This window comes from Scyliorhinus torazame, chromosome 6 (genome assembly GCF_047496885.1).
Source record: "Scyliorhinus torazame isolate Kashiwa2021f chromosome 6, sScyTor2.1, whole genome shotgun sequence".
In the NCBI taxonomy this organism is placed as follows: domain Eukaryota; kingdom Metazoa; phylum Chordata; class Chondrichthyes; order Carcharhiniformes; family Scyliorhinidae; genus Scyliorhinus; species Scyliorhinus torazame.
In genome coordinates this window covers 117,935,249-117,957,235 of record NC_092712.1, presented here as the reverse complement: position 1 = coordinate 117,957,235, position 21,987 = coordinate 117,935,249, and the positions used below count along the sequence as shown (strand labels likewise).

At 48.0% G+C, this 21,987-nt stretch overlaps 1 protein-coding gene across 1 annotated transcript in view; it reads left to right on the top strand.

Moving 5' to 3' along the window:
* The window catches only part of dnah5l (dynein, axonemal, heavy chain 5 like), a 585,621-nt gene that overhangs the window by 477,456 nt on the left and 86,178 nt on the right, over positions 1-21,987 (top strand). The window contains exons 67-68 of the mRNA XM_072508719.1: positions 14,212-14,483; positions 20,647-20,811. Of these exons, the coding sequence (XP_072364820.1) occupies positions 14,212-14,483; positions 20,647-20,811 (437 nt within the window). The remainder of the gene's footprint in view (positions 1-14,211; positions 14,484-20,646; positions 20,812-21,987) is intronic.

The following is a 21,987-nucleotide window of genomic DNA, read 5'->3' as shown; positions in this document are numbered from 1 at the left end:
AAGCTGATGAACCATTTTATTTCTGTTGCATTTATACTTATTTGGCTATAATACTTGATGACTGCAATATGCATTGGTTTGTCTTTACTTTACATTGCCACAAATATTATTTTCACATTACTGTGAAAGGGTGAACATAAGGGTTGCTACATTACAAATGTTTTTTATGAATTTCTCTATGATTAAAATATAAAAGTAATTTTAAAGTTGGCTAAAGGAAGTCTTTATACGATTTGTAAAGCGTAAGAATACATAAATCTATTTGGCCCTTCGAGCCTGCTCTTCCATTCAAAAAGATCATGGCTGATCTACTAACTCTACCCTATATTTCATTATCATAAAATATCTCTTTTGTCTAGTCCTTATGCTTTTGTCTTCTGTCGAGCCCTTCTATGGCGTTGGTTAAAATATAGGGCTGAATTCTTTCCGTCGGGATTGTCCGTTTTGCCGGTAGCCCGGGGGTTTCCTGACGGCGTGGGGCTGCCCAACAATGGGAAACGTCATTGACCAGCCCGTGAAACGGAGAATCCCGATGGCGTGCCGCACCAGAAATCTGACGCGACGGGACGGAGAAACCCGCCCATTGTACCTTGGCTTTTGTTGTTGCTTGTCAAAAATTTTATTGCCTTTCATCCAAGTCCTACTTGGGCCATCTTCTTCACAACTTTTGCTGGCACACTGATGACTGTAGCGATGCCGTTTCATGCTTTTGACCGGGACTGGTAAATTGAAATCAACTTTGCTTCCAATTTCCACCTGTGTTTCATCTTCACATGGTGCATATCCAACACTTCCCTTCCCTTCCTTAACTTCGCTGTCTCAGTAGACCGAATGGTTACATGCTGACATGGCTACTTGAGAGGTCTCGTGGCAGACGTGGGGGTTTTCCCTGGAGTGTGAGCAGAATACAAGCATGTAAGAGCGGCTCAGACTAGTGATTAAACTATTGTTTGTTATAAGTGCTTGGTCACCAGTCTTTGTCACCCAGCACTTCTACATGGTGTCAGGAGTTGGCTGTATGGCACAAGGACTTCATCATATCGCCCGACACGTATTCAAATGAAAACATTGCAGACAACTGAGCCAAATTTAAAAAGGAGAACATAATACTCCACAGGCACGCGTTCGACTCTAAAAACCAAAGATCTGACTGATCGATACAACGACAACTTTGAATATCTCCGTAAAACCTATACATTTAGCACCTTTATCGATGAGTTAATCAGGGATTGAATAGCTGTGGGGTCCACATCAATCTCGTCTGCAAGCAGTTGCTGTGAGAGAAAACTTAACACTACAAACAGCTATTAATATTTGCCGACTAAACAAACAGTCTGAAAAAAGAAGCAAGGAGTTCAGGCAGGAAACCAAGGTTTTTGTGGTACAGGGCACATCCAGCCCCAACTGTGGTGGCCACCACTCCAGAACAAAGCAGCATGTTTGGCAAAAGGTAAACACTAAAACAAATGTGGAAAGTGGAATCATTTCACAAAATGCTGCAGTTCAAAATCACAGCAGCCTTCCTTTGCCACCAGCCACATTGCAGCCAGTCAGTCCTCCAAGGTTAGGAGTGTCAGCAAAATAAACAAACTGGAGCTCAGCCAGAGCAATCAAACCACTGAGCCTCCAACATCACTGTGAGAATGTCACCACCGTCACAGAAAATGGTGACATCTCAATCCCTGAACATGAATTGCAGCAACGCAAAACTGAAGATGAAGATTGACACTGGAGCAAAGTCATGGAATCATAGAATTCCTACAGTGCAGAAGGAGGCCATTCGGCCCATTGAGTCTACACTGATCCTTTGAAAGGGCACTCTACCTATGCCCAATCTCCCACCCTATCCCCGTAACCCCACCCTGGAGGCAGTTTAGCGCAGCAAATCCACCCAACCTGCACGTCTTTGGACTGTGGGAGTAAACCGGAGCACTTGGAGGAAACCCACGCAGACACGGGAGGAATGTGCAAACACCACACAGGCAGACCATGCCACTCCCAGGTATAATGTATTTCCCAGCTGTATGTTATAGAAACTAGACCCATGTATAGCACTGGACCCCAATACCCAGCTGGATCTTGTGGCCTATGGCGGACAAACCATCGGCGTTGAAGGTGTGGCCACTCTCCATTGCACAAAGTGCAGCTTCAGTTTCATATAGTCAACCAGAATTCAAGGCCATTGTTAGGTCTTCAGAACAGCATCACACTGGGGCTCATCCAATCTGCTCCAGAGGTACATGCTCTGCAACACCAAGCGCAAGAAATGAGAGCGCAAAGACCACTTTAACTGCAATGCCATTGGTAAGCTACCAGTAATATACCACATGAGACTAGATAATTCAGAACCACCAACAGTTTGTGCTCCAAGAAGAGTACCAATAGCCATGAAGCAGAAAGTAGTCAATGAGCAGCATTGGATGATGACACTGGGTGTCATAACTCCCATAGAAAAGACCACAAACTGGTTTTCAATGGTGGCTACAGTAAAGAAAGATGGTACGGTCTGGATATGCATTGACTTGGTTCACCTAAACAAATCGCTGCTCAGGCCTCATCACTTTATGAAGGTAGTGGAACATGTAATAGCAGACACACCTAGAGACAAGGGGCAGGATTCTCTGATACTGAGGCTAAGTGTTGACACTGTCGTAAACGCCGTCGCGTTTTACGATGGCGTCAACAGGCCCCTAGGAGCAGCGATCCTGCGCCGCACAGGGGGCCAGCACAGCACTGGAGCGCTTCACGCAGCTCCAGCTGTCGATACGGGCGCCGCGGGTCCCCGCATGCACTACGGCCGCCGTGAGTTCGCACATGCGCGCTGTGGCCGGCTCGAATTCACGCATGCGCGCTAGTTTCCTTCTCCGCGCTGGCCCCAATGCAACATGGCAGAGAGCTACAGGGACCCGGCGCGGAGAAACACAGGCCCCCATCAGGAGAAGCCCGCCCGCCGATCGGTAGGCCCCGATCGCGGGCCAGGCCACCGTGGAGGCCCCCCCCGGGGTCGGATCCCCACTCGCCCCCCCCCCCAACCAGGCCGCCCCCCGCAACATGAACGCCGAGGTCCTGTCGGGTAGGACCACACGTGAACGGCACCGGCGTGACTCGGCCTTACTTGGCGGGCACTCGGCCCATTGCGTGCGGAGAATTGCCAGGGCGGCCCCGACCTGACCGCACTGGTGCCGATTAGAATCGGTGGACTGGGGTCGGGGATGCGTCGCGTGAATACCCCCCCCCTCCCCCCTCCCGCCGATTCTCTGACCCAGCCCGGGCAAATTGTGAGGAAGACATAGACTTCAAGACAATAGAGGTTCTGTCCTCTCATAGCATCCAGGAACTCAAAGATGCCATACAGGCGGACATCACTTGCTGGCAACAGCACAACTTCATCATGATTGGCCGACCTGAGTACTCGAGGCAGTTTCCCCATGAGCTCTGCACATTCTTCGTCATCAGAGATGAACTAACCGTACAGGACAGATTGATACTGCATGGCCAGTGGTTTGTCATCCCTACCTCTGTTCAGAGATACTACAACCAGCAGCTTCACCAGGGGAAACCTGGATTGGAATCAACTGGGTTTTGGGCCAAGGAATCACTATGCTGGCCCTCCATGTATGCTGACATGGAAAGAGAAGTCTTCAGGTGTGCATCGTGCAATGCGCTCAATTCGCATCAAACAAAAGAACCACTGCACCTACATGAGGTCCTGGATCTCCCATGGTCATTTACAGTGGCTGGTATTTTTGAGTAGAATGGGAAACAACATTTGGTCTTAGTCGATTCATATTCTGGGTATTTTGAACTTAACTGCCAAACATGACGAGTAACACAGTCACCATAATGCTCAGGAGACATTTTGCCACACCCGGCATCCTTCAAAGAGTCATGACAGACAACACTCACCAATTCGCCTCCACTGAATACTGAATTTAGAAACTTTGCGCACACATGGGGCTTTGCACACATCATGAGCAGCCCCCCTTTACTCACAGTCCAGTGGCCTGTCGGAACAGGCAGTATGCTCAGTTAATGATCTTCTTGAGAAATGTGCCCGGGTTTACACTGATTACTATACTGCATTCCTCAACCTGCGAACCATGCCAAGACAGGGGGCTGGATTCTCCTTTTGGGAGACTAAGTCCCCATGCCGGCGTGAAAACGGTGGTGTTTTATGGCAGGAAAACTGGTGCAAAACGGCCACAGATTCACCATTTTGCTGAGGGCTAGCAGGGAGGCAGCGTAGAGCTCCCAGCTCTTGCAGCTGATACGGCCCTGAGCATGTCCGTAGCCACGCTAAGTTCACAAAAGGTAAGACCACACGTGTCCCATGCCATCGGGAACTCGGCCGATTGGGGACGGAGCATCCTGGTGCAGGCCTCAGGTAATGGCCTGAGGCCGTGGATACGTGGCACGGCGTACTAGTACTCCGCTTTTCAGGGAGCGGAGCTTTGTGAAAGCAGCCTCCGGGAGTATTGCCGTCATTGGGGATTCTCTGCTCCCTCATCGAACGCGATTTTGGCATCGGGGAATGGAGAATGCAGCCCCTGGTCTTCCCTCGTCAACACAGCGACTATTCTCCAGGCACGCCTACTACCAATTCTTATTGCCAAGGCTCTTTTGCAGCCAAAACTCAAAACCAAAGTGAGTGGTGCCCTTCATGGAATGCCAATTATGAGGGAAACTGTACCATAAGCACATGCTCAGCCCCCTAACATCTGGTCAACTGGTCAAGATCCAGGGGTGAAATTCTCCCCAAACGGCACGATGTCCGCTGACTGGCGCCCAAAACGGCGCCAATCAGACGGGCATCGCGCCGCCCCAAAGGTGCGGAATGCTCAGCATCTTTGGGGGCCGAGCCCCAACAATGAGGGGCTAGGCCGGTGCCGGAGGGATTTCCGCCCCGCCAGCTGGCGGTAATGGCGTTTGTTGCCCCACTAGCTGGCGCGGAAATGACATGTCGGGGCGGCGCATGCGTGGGAGCGTCAGTGGCCGCTGACAGTTTCCCGCGCATGCGCAGTGGGGAGAGTCTCTTCCGCCTCCGCCATGGTGGAGACCATGGTGGAGGCGGAAGGGAAAGAGTGCCCCCACGGCACAGGCCCGCCCGCGGATCGGTGGGCCCCGATTGTGGGCCAGGCCACCGTGGGGGCACCCCCTGGGGTCAGATCGCCCCCCCCCCCCCCCCCCAGGACCCCGGAGCCCGCCCACGCCGCCTTGTCCCGCCGGTAAATAGGTCCTCTAATTTACGCCGGCGGGACAGCCAATTTCTCGGCGGGACTTCGGCCCATCCGGGTCGGAGAATCCAGCGGGGGGGGGGCCCGCCAACCAGCGCGGCCCGATTCCCGCCCCCGCCGAATATCCGGTACCGGAGACTTCGGCAACCGGCGGGGGCGGGATTCACGGCGGCCAACGGATGCCCCAGATCACAAACAGCCATGACAATTGATGGTGGATCACAGCCATGCCCCAAAGCCGAACAGTTACGTAGTAGCCTCGGATGATGCCCAATATGCACGCAACTGCCATCATCTGCTACAAGTATCAAAATCAGCATCAGTAGATGCCGCAGTACCCCAGCATGTCAGCCTATGACACAGGTCCCCTCCATCAGTGGAACAAGAGGCTCCTCCAAAGGCCTATGTAACAAACCCTGCATCCACTGGATACACCAAAGGAACGTCCCAGGTCACCTGGACTGAGGACACCAGCTGAAGAACAACTAGAGTACAGCCAACTGGCACATTCACATGCTTAGGTGTATGACCGCATCCAAAATGGAGACAGAGTGTTCGCGCCGTTGTGAACGCCGTTGAGGTTCATGACGGAGCGAAACGGCCCCTATCCCGACCGATTCAGGCCCCGAAAATGGGCTAGGAGCGGCGCCGCGTCATTTACACGCGCCAGGCCTTGGTGCCGCGTAAAGGCGGCGCCGCATACATGACGCGGCCGGCACCACATGACTGGCGTCACCCACGCATGCGTGGTTGCCGTCCTCCCCGAGTCCACCCCGCAAGAAGATGTCCGATGGATCTTGCGGGGCTGCGGAAGAAAGGAGGTCCTCCTTCAGAGAGGACGGCCCGACAATCGGTGGGCACCGATTGTGGGCCAGACACCATTTGAGGCCCCCCCCCCCCGGTGCAGGATCCCCCCCCCACCCCCAGCGTTCCCGCGCTGTTCCCGCCGGCAGCGACCAGGTGTGGACGGCGCCGGGGGAACCCGCCGTTTTGGGCAGGCCGCTTGGCCCATCCGGCACTGAGAATCGCGGGGGTACCGGTGAATCGCCATTTTGGCTGTCTCGGGCGATTCACTGGACCGCGCCGTGCAAAACGCGATTGTGCTGATCTGGCCGCTTCCATGAATCGCAGGAGGGCATCGGACCGGCGTCGCGGGAAAATTTGGCGACCCAGGCGATTCTCTGAAACGGCGCGGGAGCAGAGAAACGCGCCCAAGATTCCAGGACTACGTTGATGTGTTGGGTGTTCTGGATCACATACAGGTCACCAACACTTGAAGTAGTGCAACACTATTTTATTAAAAGGTTAACTATTTAAACATACTTGAACTGTGGCTAAATACGATCCTAGCTTTAACTAAAGACCTTTGCCTTGTCCTAACCAGTTGATGCACTCAGCACATGGTGAATGTCTGTGTTGCAGGCTGTGAGCTCTGTGCTCCTAGCTAGCTGCTACTCGAATGAGCGGGAACTCTGATGCCCCCTGTCTTTATAGTGCGTGTGCTCTCACTGGTGATTGGCTGTAGTGTTGTGTATGTTGATTGGTCCCACTGTGTGTCCATCAGTGTGTGTCTGCACCATGATATACTGGTGTATATTATGACATGCGTAATGAACTAGTCGACAACTGCCTTCATCTTCCTTCTTTACACAACAAAATGGGGTGGTGGGGGCGGAGGTGATGCGAAGGGTCATGCGCCAGTGCAGCAGCTTAATCCGTGTTGCACCCGATGTCGATTGTTATGTATTGTTAGCCTGCTCAATCTGTATCTTACAAAATAGTTTGCACACAGTTATTATTTGCGCACACTGTTACATCTCAGTATCACCAGATCTGTGATGGGGCTATCCTTATCCTCACTTTCCCCTGCATCAGCCTTCACCACATATCTTGCCCACCCGAAGGGACTGTTCCCTCTGTGACACCGTGGCTCACTCCCAGCACCTTGCAGCTGTATAGGGTGCTGGTGAGGCCACATCTGGAGTACTGTGTACAGTTAAGGTCTCCTTACTTGAGAAAGGATGTTCTGGCACTGGAGGGGATGCAGAGGAGATTTTCTAGATTGATGCCGGAGCTGAGAGGATTAGCTTCTGAGGAGAGACTGTGTAGACTGGGACTATACTCATTGGAATTTAGAAGAATGAGAGGGGATCTTCTTGGGGCTGGTTTAGCACAGGGCTAAAAAGCTGGCTTTTAAAACTGACCAAGGCAGGCCAGCAGCACGGTTCAATTCCCATACTGGCCTCCCCGAGCAGGCGCCGGAATGTGGCGAATAGGGGCTTTTAACAGTAACCTCATTTGAAGCCAACTTGTGACAATAAGCGATTTTCATTTCATTTCCCTTCCTGTGGCAAGTTCCCAAGCAATTGCAGGAGGTGTTACCACCTGCCCTTTTACTTCTATCTTTACCGTCCAATGCCCCAAACCGTCCTTCCAGGTGAAGCAGTAATATATATTTTTTCTTTCAATTTAGTATGCTGCAGTCACTGCTTACAAGGTGATCTCCTGTACAACTGAGGTTGGGTGACTGCTTTGCAGAACATCCCCACCCAGTTCACAAGCATGACTCTGAGCTTCCGGCTGGGTGCCATTTTAATTCAGCACCTTGCTCTCACACTTACATTTCAACAGCCTCAGCAGCCTTTTCCTCACTAGGTACATTAACAATTCTAGGACCCATGACTAAGTCACATTTTAAATTAATTCTATAGAAAGGAATAAGTTCCATCAACACCCCATATCGAAACTTTTTAATTTTGTAAACTTTCTGGAGAGAAATTAATGTCACCTGCCCACATCAATGACTATGGTGGTCATGTATCCCGAAGCATACCAATTGACTTCCCCGCCTCGTCAAACAAAAATCAGGACATTTTTCCTTTAAACAGAAAACTTTGTTAACCTTTAGTGGTAAATGCAGGAGAATCTTCCATCATGCCATCAGCTTTACCTACAAGGATAGTATTCTCTTAAGGGACGAGCTGCTGTGCAATTCTACAAATGCTAGAGACTTGCTTTACAATTTACACCATTCACTCTTCACATGTCCTTTTTTATGACAAAGATAACATTTCAGTCCCTTTGAATCAAACTTATCTTCCAGACTTTCCCTATACAACTCAGAAGACTGCTGCATACTTATTGTCATGTTTCTCTGAAATATCGTCAATTTCCTCAATTGCTGCTCTGCTGTTGCCAATTTAACTGAGAGTTTTAGGACGCCTGGGATACCCATGAACCCACATGTCATGATATCCACATCAGCATATCATGGTGCAATCACACACACTGATGGACAGGCAGTTGAACCAACCAGCACACACATAACATCGCAGCCAATCACCAGTGAGAGCACACGCACTATAAAACAGTGAACACCGCAGTTCCCGCTCATTCTACCAGGAGATAGCTCAGAGCACAGAGCTCACAGCGTGCCACTCAGACATAGACCATGTGCTGAGTGCCTCACTAAGATAGTGATAGGGCTGGGTCCACAGGTTAGCTGGTGAAGCACGTGCCCAAGCCAGTAGTTAGTTGTTACAGTTGTTTAGACAATAAAACTGAGTTGTACCATCTATAGCCGTGTTGGATCATTTGTGCATCAGAACACCCAACACGACACCGCAGTTAAATTGCAAAGGCCAAGTTAATACCTCTGTAATTGACTGATTAACATATTGCAATCAACAAACCACCTCTCCCATGAGGGTAGCTCACATGAAGCCTGGTGAAAGTCGGCATATTGGATTCGGCTTCCTGGTCCACTATCACGTGCCCTTGTTTTAATTCCCCATCTGCTTCCAAATCCACAGGCTACTACATATTAAAATTCAGCTCTTTGGTTCACAGCGATGCCTTTGAGTTACACCATTACGTTGCTGCATGGATCATTCAATAGTTGACACTTTGGTGTATAAAATTGCAGTATGATTGTGTGTCAACATGACTGATGTGAAGTAAATTACACTGAAAGATGTGCTCACACTGCATATAAGTATATCAGGGCCAACCGCCGGCAAGTACCTGAATGGTTTCCTTTAAAAATAGAATGTTGTACAATGATTTCTAGCTTACATTACAAAATATAGTTAAAGGGCCATTTACCAACATGTGCAAAACATATATGTGTATTTCAAATGGGGCAACATTTACAAGCGCAGGTTTGGTTAGGAAAATATTATTTACTCTTAAGTAGTGAAATATTGAGTGAGAGTTTGGGTGGGTGTTCTGATGCAGTCTCACTGCAAAGCCATTTTAACCAGTGGTGGGAACGGCAGTGGTTTGACCGCTCTTGACTGTAGATAGACAGCCAATTAAGTAAGTTAAAGGTCCGAACAACCGCCATTTACCCAGGTCACTGGAATTCTACAGCTTCCCAGCTGTGTGGCAAAGTCATTTAGCTGCATGGAGGTGGATCCTTGCAGCTTCCCATGGGGAGGGGGGGGGGCACATCTGGAGGCACCAGTGCCCAAAGAGGGGGTCCTCTGAGGCAAAGGCGGACCCCCATGGCTCCATCCCTTTCGATCACTGGGCCATTCTTGCCTTGCCCTGGCAGAGAAAACATGTTTATATCTCCCCTGCGAGTTATCCTCAAAGTAGAGGCATCCTTTCATTCGCATTGCAGCCTCAGCAGTTGCCACTGTAAAGAGTAATAATAATCTTTATTGTCACAAGTAGGCTTACATTAACACTGCAATGAAGTTACTGTGAAAAGCCCCGAATCGCCACATTCCGCCTGTTCGGGTACACAGATGGAGAATTCAGAATGTCCAAGTTACCTAACAGTACGGGCGCGATTCTCCGATGCCGCGCCATTTGGGAGAATCGCCTGGGGCGCCATTTTTTCATGCGCGCCGGTCCGACGCCCTCCCGCGATGCACCCAAGCGGCGAGATCGGCACTATCTAGTTCTGCGCGGCACAGTTCGGTGAATCGCCCGAGACACCCAAAATGGCGAATTTCCGCCACCCCCGCTATTCTCAGGCCCGGATGCGCCGACCGGCCTTCCCAAAACGACGGCTTCCTGCCAGCGCCATCCACACCTGGTCGCTGCCGGCGGGAACAGCGCGGGAACGCTGGGGGGGGGCGGCCTGTGGGGGGGTGGCATGTGGGGGAGCGAGGAGGGTTCTTTCACCGGGGTAGGACTCAAAAGGGGTCTGGCCCGCGATTGGTGCCCACCGATTAGCGGGCCGGCCTCTCTGAAGGAGGACCTCCTTTCCTCCGCGCCCCACAAGATCCATCCGACATCTTCTTGCGGGGCGGCCTCGGGGAGGACGGCAACCACACATGCGTGGGTGACGCCAGTTGAGCGGCGGATGCCGCGGAGCCACTTTTATGCGGCGCCAATGCCCGGCGCACGCTGACAACGCTTTAGCGACACGCCCCTCGAGTTTCTCGCGGCCCCGATCCTTGCCCATTTTCGGGCCCTGAATCGGTCAAGATCGGGGCTGTTTCGCGCCGTCGTGAACCTCGACGGCATTCACGACGGCATGGGCACTTAGTCGCGGGAGCGGAGAATCGCACCCTATGTCTTTGGGGACTTGTGGGAGGAAACCGGAGCACCAGGAGGAAACCCACGCAGACACGGGGAGAACGTGCAGACTCTGTACAATTAGTGATCCAAGCCAGGAATCGATCTTGGGACCCTGGCACTGTGAAGCATCAATGCTAACCACTGAATCACTGTGCTACCATGCTGCCCTACCACTGTGCTACCGTGCTGCCCTTTTGAGGGTTTTGAGGCAGCACGGTAGCATAGTGGTTATCACAGTTGCTTCACAGCTCCAGGGTCGCAGGTTCGATTCCCTGCTTGGGTCACTGTCTGTGCGGAGTCTGCATGTTCTCCCCGTGTCTGCGTGGGTTTCCGCCGGATGCTCCGGTTTCCTCCCACAGTCCAAAAATGTGCAGCTTAGTTGAATTGACCATGATAAATTGCCTTTAGTGTCCAAAAAGGTTAGGTGGGCTTACGGGGATAGGGTGGATGAGTGGGCTTAAATGGGGTGCTCTTTCCAAGGGCCAGTGCAGACTCAATGGGCCAAATGGCCTCCTTCTGCACTGTAAATTCTATGATTCTATGATTAATTAAGAAAAACTCTGAGGTCCAAATGTTTAATTTCCAACACTAGGGTCCTCAGTTGTGCTTGACCTACAGGGTACGAATAACTGGTACTTATGAATTGAGTAGAATAGATTAAGCAGGATTTTATGTAAATCGACTTACCAAGAAGCAGTGAAGAGAACATAAAAGCTTCTCATCTCTCAAAGTCCCAGGAATTCTTGGTGTTGTCAGCACAGACTATGTGCCCCTTCTTTGTCTTTGTCTTTGAATTGATGTTGAACTGTGTGCAGAATAATCATACCCCAGAAACCATGGTAACATTATACCAACAAGGATTACAGTTTCTCAACTTTTATCCCTCAGTCTCCCATTCCTCCTTCCTTTTTTTTTGAGATGGTCCAAATTCACTCCTCCTATTGGCTATAGGGTGTAAATCATCTTGTGTCACTCCAAATTTACAGCAACCCCTGCATTATGGGTCATAAACTCAGATGTTTTCATCGGTACAGCTAAGCCTAAATAAAGTCACATTCTCTTCTTAACATATTTAAACTCAAGCCCCATACTAAAGCTATTAAAATCAACAGTTAAGACCACCTCATATCATAATATCAGTGAAACAAGGTTTCCTTTCTGGTACAGATCAATTAAAGCAATGTATGGTTTGTTTAAATGTTATGTCATCTTGAGTTCAGGTTGCTTTAGCTGTCCCATCAATTGATTCAAAAACAAACACCTACTTGCATTTTGACCATTAAGATATCTTCAGCTCAAAACCCAAAGGAGCTCCAGCATAAAATAATAGAACAATTTTGTTTCTTCACAAACAGCTGCTTTTCTGTTCCCCAACTAACTTGACTGTTAATTGTCCAACAAAATGTCAAAACTGAACCACTTAATTTTGAAAAATGGTTACAGAATAAACTCATAGATAATACAGATTATAAACCTTACTTTTCACTAAGGCACAGCTGAGGCTGAAGATCTGCTGGCCCTTGGATCAAGCTGACAGGGAGAGACACCCTGCTTTCCTTAATTGGGTGATGAGACTGACAGCAGCCATTTAAGAGGCTGCAGACAGTAGGATTGCCGTTGTGGTCCCACCGGCTGCCCATCGGGCTCGGTATCTAGATGGCGGGGGGAGGCATTATGGTACTGTCATTGCAATAGTAACCCAGCATCATGCTCTGGGGGGCCCCAAGTTCAAATCCCACTAAGCCAGATGGTGAAATTTGAATTCCATAAAGATCTAGAATTTAGAAAGTCCAAAGATGACCATGAAACCTTTGTTGATTGTCGTAAAATCTCATCTGATCCTTCAGAGAAGGAAATCTGCCAACCTCACCTGGTCTCCTTGTGACTCCAAATTCACAGAAATGTGTTTGGCTCTTATGTGCCCTCGGAAATGGCCTAGCAGTTCAAGGGCAATTTGGGAGAGGCAATAGGTGCTGACCCAGCCACAGATGCCCATATCCCATGAATAAATATTTTAAAATATAGCTGCCAAGAAAATCCTGGCCAATTTGTGATAACAGTAATGTTGTACGTGTAATCATTTATTTGTTTTCATTATGTACGACTATTGATGATCTTTTTTATGAATATTCTCCTTTTACAATCTTATTCGAAGAATAACAGCTTATCAGAAATGTGTTTACCATTAATAGGCTGAATTTAAGGCTCCCCCACCCCTGCAGAAGCAGGTTCAGTAGTGAGAGCATCGAGTGATCAGGCGGAAAGGGTGTGGGGTGGGGACCCGCTGTCTTCCCACCTTGTGCTAAACAAACCCTGGTTAGGAAGGGTGGAGAGCGACCTTCCCACATGAAAGTCCATTGAGGACCTTAAGTATTCGACCAGTGGCAGTCGGGGAGAGGGGGGTGCAGTGACTTGCCATCCAGCAAAGTTGCCCAGCCAGTCCTTTTGGGTTTCCCAGTGGCCTTCCAAGGGGAGGGAGGGGTGACTCTTGTTCATGAAGGAAGAGAGGGACCAATGAAAGAGAGGTCATTCCTCTTACGATGCCATCCCTCTCACCAGCGACACCCTCTGCAATAACCCACAACCCATCCACATTCACCTCTGCATGGAGATCGACAGCTGATTCCTCCTTCGAGCTCGCATGTAGTACCGCCACTTCTGGTGGCAGTACTGGTACTAGAGAGCTTCCAGCCTCTAATTGGCCGACAGCTCTCGGGGCTGCAATTTCCATCCTATTGAGGGCTCAATTGCCTGGAAGGCCAAACGCTATCCAGGTAAGTGCCGAGCATTCCGAATAGAAGGGACGTGGGTCTCTCACCGGTTTGCCAATCTGTCGCACTAAATAAATTCTACCCTGTGGTGGTATTTTCTGGCCACTCCCACCGGTGGGATCTTCTGATCCCGCCAACATTAATGAAGATTTGAATGGCTTGCCGCATGCGCTGCATGGAATGCCATCATGCCGGGCTGTAAAATCCCTGCCAATGTCTCAGATATCAACAATGCAAATATTTACAATTTTAAACCAGGAAAACTGAAGTAGATCTAATGTGTACTTCATGAATCATGCTGCAGTTATCTGATTAGATATCAAGTTTAGCTTTTTCAGTGCTTTGGCTCTTCCCGGTGTCATGATTCTTCAAAAAATTGAGAATATCTTTTCAGGGAAGACAACAAGTAGAAGCAAGTCAGCAATGGAGAGCACATTTTTCATGTTTCTACATAACCTCTTAGAATCTGAAAATTGGTGACAGGGAATTAACTAAGACTTCTGATATTTAATAGGTGCACAGAGTTGCTACCTTGTGATGGGAAAGAGGATTAAATGGAGCATAAATTAATTTTATTGCATTCAGTGTCAAAATTAATAGTAATAAATCTTTGTACCAGTTGATATTACTCAGTTTGTTCGTAATAATCAAATATGCATTACTTATTTGTGCAGGTGGCGCCTCTTTAGACCTCAATTCTGTTGAACCCAAACCAAAGAAATGGATCATTGATATGACCTGGCTAAATCTGGTGCAGCTCTCTCATTCATACCCATTCACTCAACTGCTAACGCAAGTGGGGAAAAATGATAAAGCTTGGAAGCTGTGGTTTGACAACGAAGCTCCAGAGGAAGCTCCTCTCCCTGACAGCTATGACAATACATTGGACACATTCCGTAAATTACTACTGATTCGCAGTTGGTGTCCAGACCGTACCATTGCTCAGGTAAATCTCTCCCCAAAGTTGGAGCGAGGAAACAAATTCTGATAACAATCCTCAAATATTTTTTATGAGTTGAAATTTGAGTTCCGCTCTCTTATGAGCAGTATTTAAAACAATTTTCCACATCTGCTTTTTCTATACTGATATATTCCAGCCGCGATTTAACCAACGCGTGGATCTGGGTGCACTGTTTAAATAGCGGGAAAGGCCAAAGTTGAGGTTTACCCCGGGCGCGAATCAATTTGCCATCTAACCGGCCCCCTCCCAATGGCAAATTCCGGATCTTATCCAAATATGGCAAGCATATTATTCACTCCAATTTGCATTAATTTTGATCTAATTTATGAGGTTTACACCAAATGTAACGCCCTCCTGGGAATTAACTGGCTCCTCAGCGAGAAATCACGTGGGCGTCATTTCGTACTTTTTAAAACATGAAGCTGAAGCACTGGCTGCTGAGGGGAACTGAGGAGGTAAGAAGCCAATTCCATTTTCTGGCATGAAGCTCTAGCTCACTTGATTCCCCTCAGGAGGATCGGGTTTGATCGGAGGACTGAAGCGTTATAGGTTGGCAGTCGGAGAGCAGGGCTTTTCATCTATGAGGCCTTCAAGCCAGCTTTAGTATTTTTCTCTTTTCTGGCATGCTCTGGGTCGGTGCAATTTTCCACTGCTGGGGCGTCTACTGCTGGGACCTGTAGGGGGGCGAGAGAGGCGGATTGATCTGAATGTGCAACTTGATTAAGGTGTTGAAGGAATGCTTTTGCAGATTGCTGGTGATTTTATTGTGAGTGATGTGAGTGCTGCATGTTGACGAGCACGTCACCTTGAATCAAACATGCTGGATGACGAGGCTGTTTTACTGCACCTGTTGTAGTTGTGTGTTTGTACTGATGTTCTGTAGCGAAAAGATACTTGTGTGCATATGGAATGGTGCCTTTTCCTTGTTGATTAATGGTTGGTGTGATATATGGACTGTTAAGTAGTTGATTTTCCTCTCTTTGTATAAAGGTACTGTTGACCGTTTAATGAACAAAATATTCTTGTGGGTACACGTGCCAGGTCTCAGACAGCGATTATTGCATCGCATTTCAATCTATCTTTGAAGACTGAATACTTTGCCTGAACTCCAGATGTGTAGCACCATAATTGCTGCAGCCAACAATCAAACACTCAAGAGCTGGGCTTCAGCACTGGGGATATCTTTGTGACCACAGGATGAGTGCGTGGATCAGGGGAGGGCACCTCAGCACGGTCTCCCTAATGTTCCCGGCAGGGGTCTAGGTCTAAGGGCTCCTGATGTAGCCAGGGATGAGCACACAGAGCAAAGTTTTCCAGCACAATTGGCTCCCTGGATGGAATATGAGACACTTAAGGGTAGGGGATTTGAGGGTTCCGCGGTGGAAGCCCCAACTGGTTATCATTCTATCTCCTTCTCCAATTCCTTACAGAGACCAAAATAGATGGTGGTGTTGATCCCACAGAAGATGCTTTCGTGTGGTGGTGGCAGTCCAGGTGGCTGGATGCCAGAGAAGGCAGCAGCCTTGACGCTTGCTGGAGGGCTGGACCCGTGTCCTGGGGGCTACTGCACACATAAAGGCCTGGCCGCCCATCAGGACAAGAGGAATCCAGAGGTGGGCGCCACAATGGCCCACAATGCACAGGAATTGTTGGTCTTTTGAGGAAATAACGGACAGCATGTGACGCAGGAGATTCTTCCTCACAAAGGAGGCAGTGCAGCTTCTGTGCCACGCCCTCGTGGACTTGGCCTCCCTTGGAGGAGGAGGACACCTGCCCCAACAGCCATGAAGGTCACCGCAGCCTGAACTTCTATGCCACTAGTTCATTCCAGGGCTCAAGCAGGGACGTGTGCAGCATATCAGGAGCTATAACCCACAAGTGCATCCTTGAGGTCACGGATGCCCTGTGTGCTGGGCAGCAGACTACATCAAATTTGATGCTGGACCAAGCCCACAAAGATAACTGGGCTGTAGGATTCTCTGCCATCGCCGGAATGCCCCAGGTCCAGGGGGTAATTGATGGCACGCATTTCAACTTTCGCACACCGAGGCATCAACCCTTCATTGACAGGAAGGGGTTCCATTACCTAAATATTCAACACGTGCACCTCCCATCATCTCTGTGATCCCTCCACCCCCTCCAACAACCCTGTTCTACTCTGCCAGGGTCGGTGTAACATGCCCCAGGGTGATGGGCGTGTGTTGGCACTGTCAGAGAGTCAATATACAAGGCAGGAGAGTGATGATCACTCACTCTGAGGTAAGGTCTGCTGCTCCTCAGTTTATGCCAAAGCCTGTTCCCAGCGCACTCACACCCATCCTCCAAACAGGGTCTGCATTGGGGGCATTTGGTCTTTGACCACTGTCCCTGGGGGACAGGGGTTGGGGGGGGGGGGGGGGAGCAGAGAGCAACAAGGGTTGGAGGAGTAACAACAAGAATAATGTGAGAGAGGCTTCACATGCATCAGGCATGACATGTTTTAATTGTGAATAGTTGACATTTACATTCCGCCAAGCTACCGATAGGTTGAATCCTGGGATGATGGGACTATCATATGAGGAGAGACTAAGACGGTTAGGATTATATTCATTGACGATAAGAAGAGTGAGAGGGGATCACATCGAAACTTACAAAATTCTAACAGGATTAGACAGGGTAGATTCAGAAAGAATGTTCCCGATGATGGGGGAGTCCAGAGCTGGGGTCATAGTTTGAGGATAATGGGTAAACCTTTTGGGACTGAGGTGAGGAGACATTTCTTCACCCAGAGAGTGGGGAATCTGTAGAATTTGCTCCCACAGAAAGTAGTTGAGGTGAAAACGTTGCATAATTTCAAGAAGGAATTAGATACAACTCTTGGGGCGAAAGGGATATGGGAGGAAGGCAGGATCAGGGTATTGAACTTGATAAACAGCCATGATCATAATGAATGGCAGAGCAGGCTCCAAGGGCCGAATGGCCTCGTCCTGCGTCTATTTTCTATATCTCTATGATAGTGTCCTCCCACATCGTGTGTCCCCCATGTGCCCAATATGTGACCTCAGTCCTCTTGATCTTACGTGGTGCACTGCTACGTCCAGGTATGTCCAGAGGATGCACATCAGAGGTGGAGGCAGCCTTCTGCTTTGCATGCCCTGAGGCATTTGATGCCCACGATTTACCGTTATCCCTGGTTTCCCTGTGCCACCCTATTCTGCCCGCTGCCCTTGAGATGTGCTGATGTCAGTCCGTGAGATTTGGAAGAATTAGAGACTACCAACATCTCATTGGTGGCAGGTCCTGGGATGGCCTCCAGTGGTTCCTCCTCCTTGAAGTAAGCTCCAAAGGCCTCTGCATCATCTGCCTCTGCCAGATTTGGCAACTCCCCATTGTCTGCACCATGGTGTTGATGACCTCAGCGACTGGGCCATGCTGTATACTGCCTCGGCAATATCGACCTGCATCTGGGACATGATATCAAGGCCCTCAGCCAAGGTCGTCACGGACTGAGCCATGCCTTGGACACCACCTTGTGCTCCAGGCTTTCCACTGCGGTTGCCAGACCATCAGTATTGGCCTCAGTGCCACACATTGTTGGCATCATCTCCTGCACCCATAGCCTTTCGAACGTCTCCAGTCGGCTATGCACTTGCTGGAATGTTGCTGACTATCCCTCCTGAATCTCACAGCAGTGGTCCAAACATCTGCATCAGCTCTGGGAGAACCTTGTCCAGAGGCTCGGCATCTGACTGGAACTCAACTGAGTCCTGGGTTCCAGCAGACTTCCAGCTGTTGTCTCCCATGGATGTTCCTGCCTCCACCAGATGTGCATCAGTAAGTGTGTGCTGCCCAACAGATTGTGCCCTAGAAGCCAGGCCACTAATGTCGCCACCGAGATGAGTGTCTCTGCTCTGATGGAAGGTGAGGGTGATAGCTGTGATGCCTCAATGGTCATCTTCAAAGCACAGAGATCAGATGTGGGGAGGTTGCATGGTGTCAGCCAGTGATTTGTGGGCGGGGGTGGGGTTAGGAATTTGAGGGGTGGCAGGCGGATCTGATGCTAGGAGAGAGGTGGTAACTTACCCTTGCAGCTCGGTGCAGGTCGTTGGCCTTCTTCCGACATTGGACGCTGGTCCTCCTTGTCATGCTGCCCGCACTGACCGCCATTGCCGCTGCCTCCCAGGAAGAACTGGTAGCCCTGCTGCTGGCCCTCCGACCCCTTTGGGGGATCGGGATGACCCATCGTTCATTCACAGCGTGAAGAAATATGTCCAGGTCGGCATCCCCAAAGTGAGGAGCAGTTCTGCATGCTGCCATGCTTGTGTGTTGACTGGGAGTGAGTGGTGAGGGAGTGTTTAAAAGCAGCTCTTCTTGTTAACAGCTAGACACTGAGGCGTGAGTCTGGCAAATCAGTTGGCAAGACAGCCAGTAATGGTGAGAAGCTCATGGGGCCTATTTCAGCAGTGAGTGCCATTCAATTCGGGCCATGATTACGCCACCGCGGCCGTCAAGAAACACCCCCTTAGCTCTATAAGATAGTTCTTTCAAGGTTACACAGCGGCTTGCATTTCTCTGAACTATCTTGAGTGTTTGTATTTCTTCCTTGTGAGCAGAACTGGGTGTAATACTCCAACCATCCAGAATGTTATACAGTTTGACCATTGTTTCCTCGACCATTGTGTCTATATATGTCAACAGTGTATCTGTTTTGTTGATTGATGCTGTGCAGTGGCGTCTACATCTTTTTCATCTTCTCCCTTACTTAGCTTCTTCAACACCATGCATGAAGTACACATGTTGCTACCTTTTCTTCCACTCTTGGTGTTTTCCAATTGTCCATATTAAAGTAATTTTTCATTTTTTACCACATACGCATTTTCTCCAAATCATTTTGTATTTCCTGTTACGCTCTCCAAGAATAAACCTCCCTCCCTCTTAATTTTGACCCAGTTTTTATGATGAGACTCACTGTGCTCGTCATTATTATGAAGTCAATCTGACAACAACCGCTGAAGTACACATGTGGACAAGTAAATGCAGAAATTGCTGTCCAAGTTACCCTGCTGCTCCATAGGCTGCACAATAACAATACCTCCACAACATTCGTGAAATCAGTGCAAAGGCCAGAGATTTTTGTTTCTTACCCACTAATTACCCATTAAACATTCTAGGAATGGTTAATTCTGGCGCATTCAGGTGTAAGTGAATTTTTAACACCATGATCACTCATAATTACTGCCAAATAACCTTTGGCCCTGAATATGTGCATATTATTTAATGGAATGGGGCTCCACCTTGGATTTAGCCAACTGAGCCAACTGTAACACATCTGCCATCATTTGTTATTGCCCAGTCATTGAACAGAATGCCCTGATAGAGTGTGCGCCCTTGTAGGTTATCAGACCATGGTGTTTGGTGAGGGTCATGTTGATTCCATTTTATTGAGGCAATAATAATTATAAGTTGTATAGATTTTAAAGGTAAGCTCTCCAGCATCGACATGTTTTAAAAATTTGCACCGGCACTCTAAAGCACCAGTGAATGTGTTTCCATGGATACAGCAGCTACTTAATGCTGGTAAGGCGGAATTGAAATGGATTGACCTTGATTAAATTTGTTACTGGCTATTACTAAAGTAATTCTGGTCAGGTTGCTATCTTGCACGTGTAAGCTGATAATCTGTTTTATGCACTTTGGATCACACTGCAATGCAAATTATACCATAAAATTACCATGCAGGTATGTCAGACTTAAAGTTATTACCACATATCAAATATTATTCATACAATAACTGTATACTTCAGGTCAATCATTTGATTGACAGGCGTAGTGGCTTGGTTTACTCATGAGGCGCAAGTAGCTTCTCAACTATTGAACATTGAAGCCATTCTCCTGAGGAACTGGACCAACAAAACCTGGAAAATCGATCTACTGAGTGGATTATTTAGGTCAATTTCCTTCATTAAATATTTATTTCCATGCAGCTAACTTTCTGCATTGTTGATTCTTGGATGTTCTGAATTATTTATGTGTTTCTTCTTTGGCAATAGTTTTTCCAATGTTTTTCAATGCTGTTGAGCTGTATCTGTCGAATTTCCTCCTTATTTTAATTTTTTTCTGTTGTATATTTGATGGCGCCCATATTTCTCAGTGCTCTTGCTTTCCCCAGGCTCGTCACTACATTGCTGAGTCACTAGGACAAAAATATGCAGAAGGAGTTATTCTCGATATGGAAGCAATGTGGGCAGAAAGTGATAATCGAACACCAATGGTGTGTTTCCTTTCCATGGGCTCTGATCCTACAGAAAGTATTGAACGCTTGGCCAAGAATAAGGTACATTACTAACGTTAAAGGACAAAGTGCAGCAATTTTTTGTTAATTCATTTTCGTCATTCTGCTTGTTGTTTTTAAATGTTACACCCAAACTGGAGAATTATATGTTAAGTATGGCATTTTGGGAAAACAAACATTGAAAATCCAAGGAATAAAATTAACTGGGATGTTTCTGACAGAAAAATATGACAGGTAGAGGTGACGGAAATATAACAGCAAAATGCCATTGGAAATAACTGACTGTAACACCATTGGTTGGAAAGTCATGGATAATGCAACCCTGAACTTTCAACTTGCACTATCAGCAGGCATTGAGAATGGATACATGCAAAATTACCGACGGTATATACACATACACAAGAATTTTAAATCTATTAATAAGATGCTCATTTGTTGCCTAAATTGGTACGCTGGTAATTTATTTTGTTTGGGTTTGGGTTAGGGTTAGGGTTAGGGTTTCACCGATGGAAGGCTTTAAAATTTGGACAATTTAACATTTGAGTACCAAACATCAGCATGAACCATTCCCAATGTGGTACAATATGTGTTAGCCAATGCAACTCTGTCTCCATGATAAAATGTCTTTTATCTACTAATGCAATAGCATGAATATTTCCATTTCATGTAGCAAAGATACTAGTTGAGTTTTCCACCTCCCTGCACAGTGTGTTTTCTGCTGGAGGAAACGGCTCACCCTTGGCCAATGGCACGATTTTCCGGTCACTCCAAAGTCTACAGTGATTTGCGTGGCATGCCCATCCTGCTGCCAGGGAACCTGCTGTGGGGGAACATTGTTCAGTGGGAAGGGCTGGAAAATCCCACCTACTGTGTGGGCTATTATAGTGAATTTGACAATTTAGTGGCAAGCTGTGTAATTCTATGGGTAGGTTTGCATTCTACACCAGTACTCTCTTGGAGCAGGCGTCTGCAGCATCTATTCATCAATATGACTGTTGCTAATGGCAATCATTATCAGCTAATCCTTAAAGGTGTGATGTGACAAAGCAAAACTATTTTTTTATGAAAACTAATGTACCACTCTAATACTAAATGAGGTTTTCTTGCTTTATTGATAATTATGCAACTGATTTGTCTCTTCTAATGGGAAGATGCAAAATATTTAATCATCTTCAAAGCATTTGACAATCTTATCTGCGAAATAAATTATAAAATTAT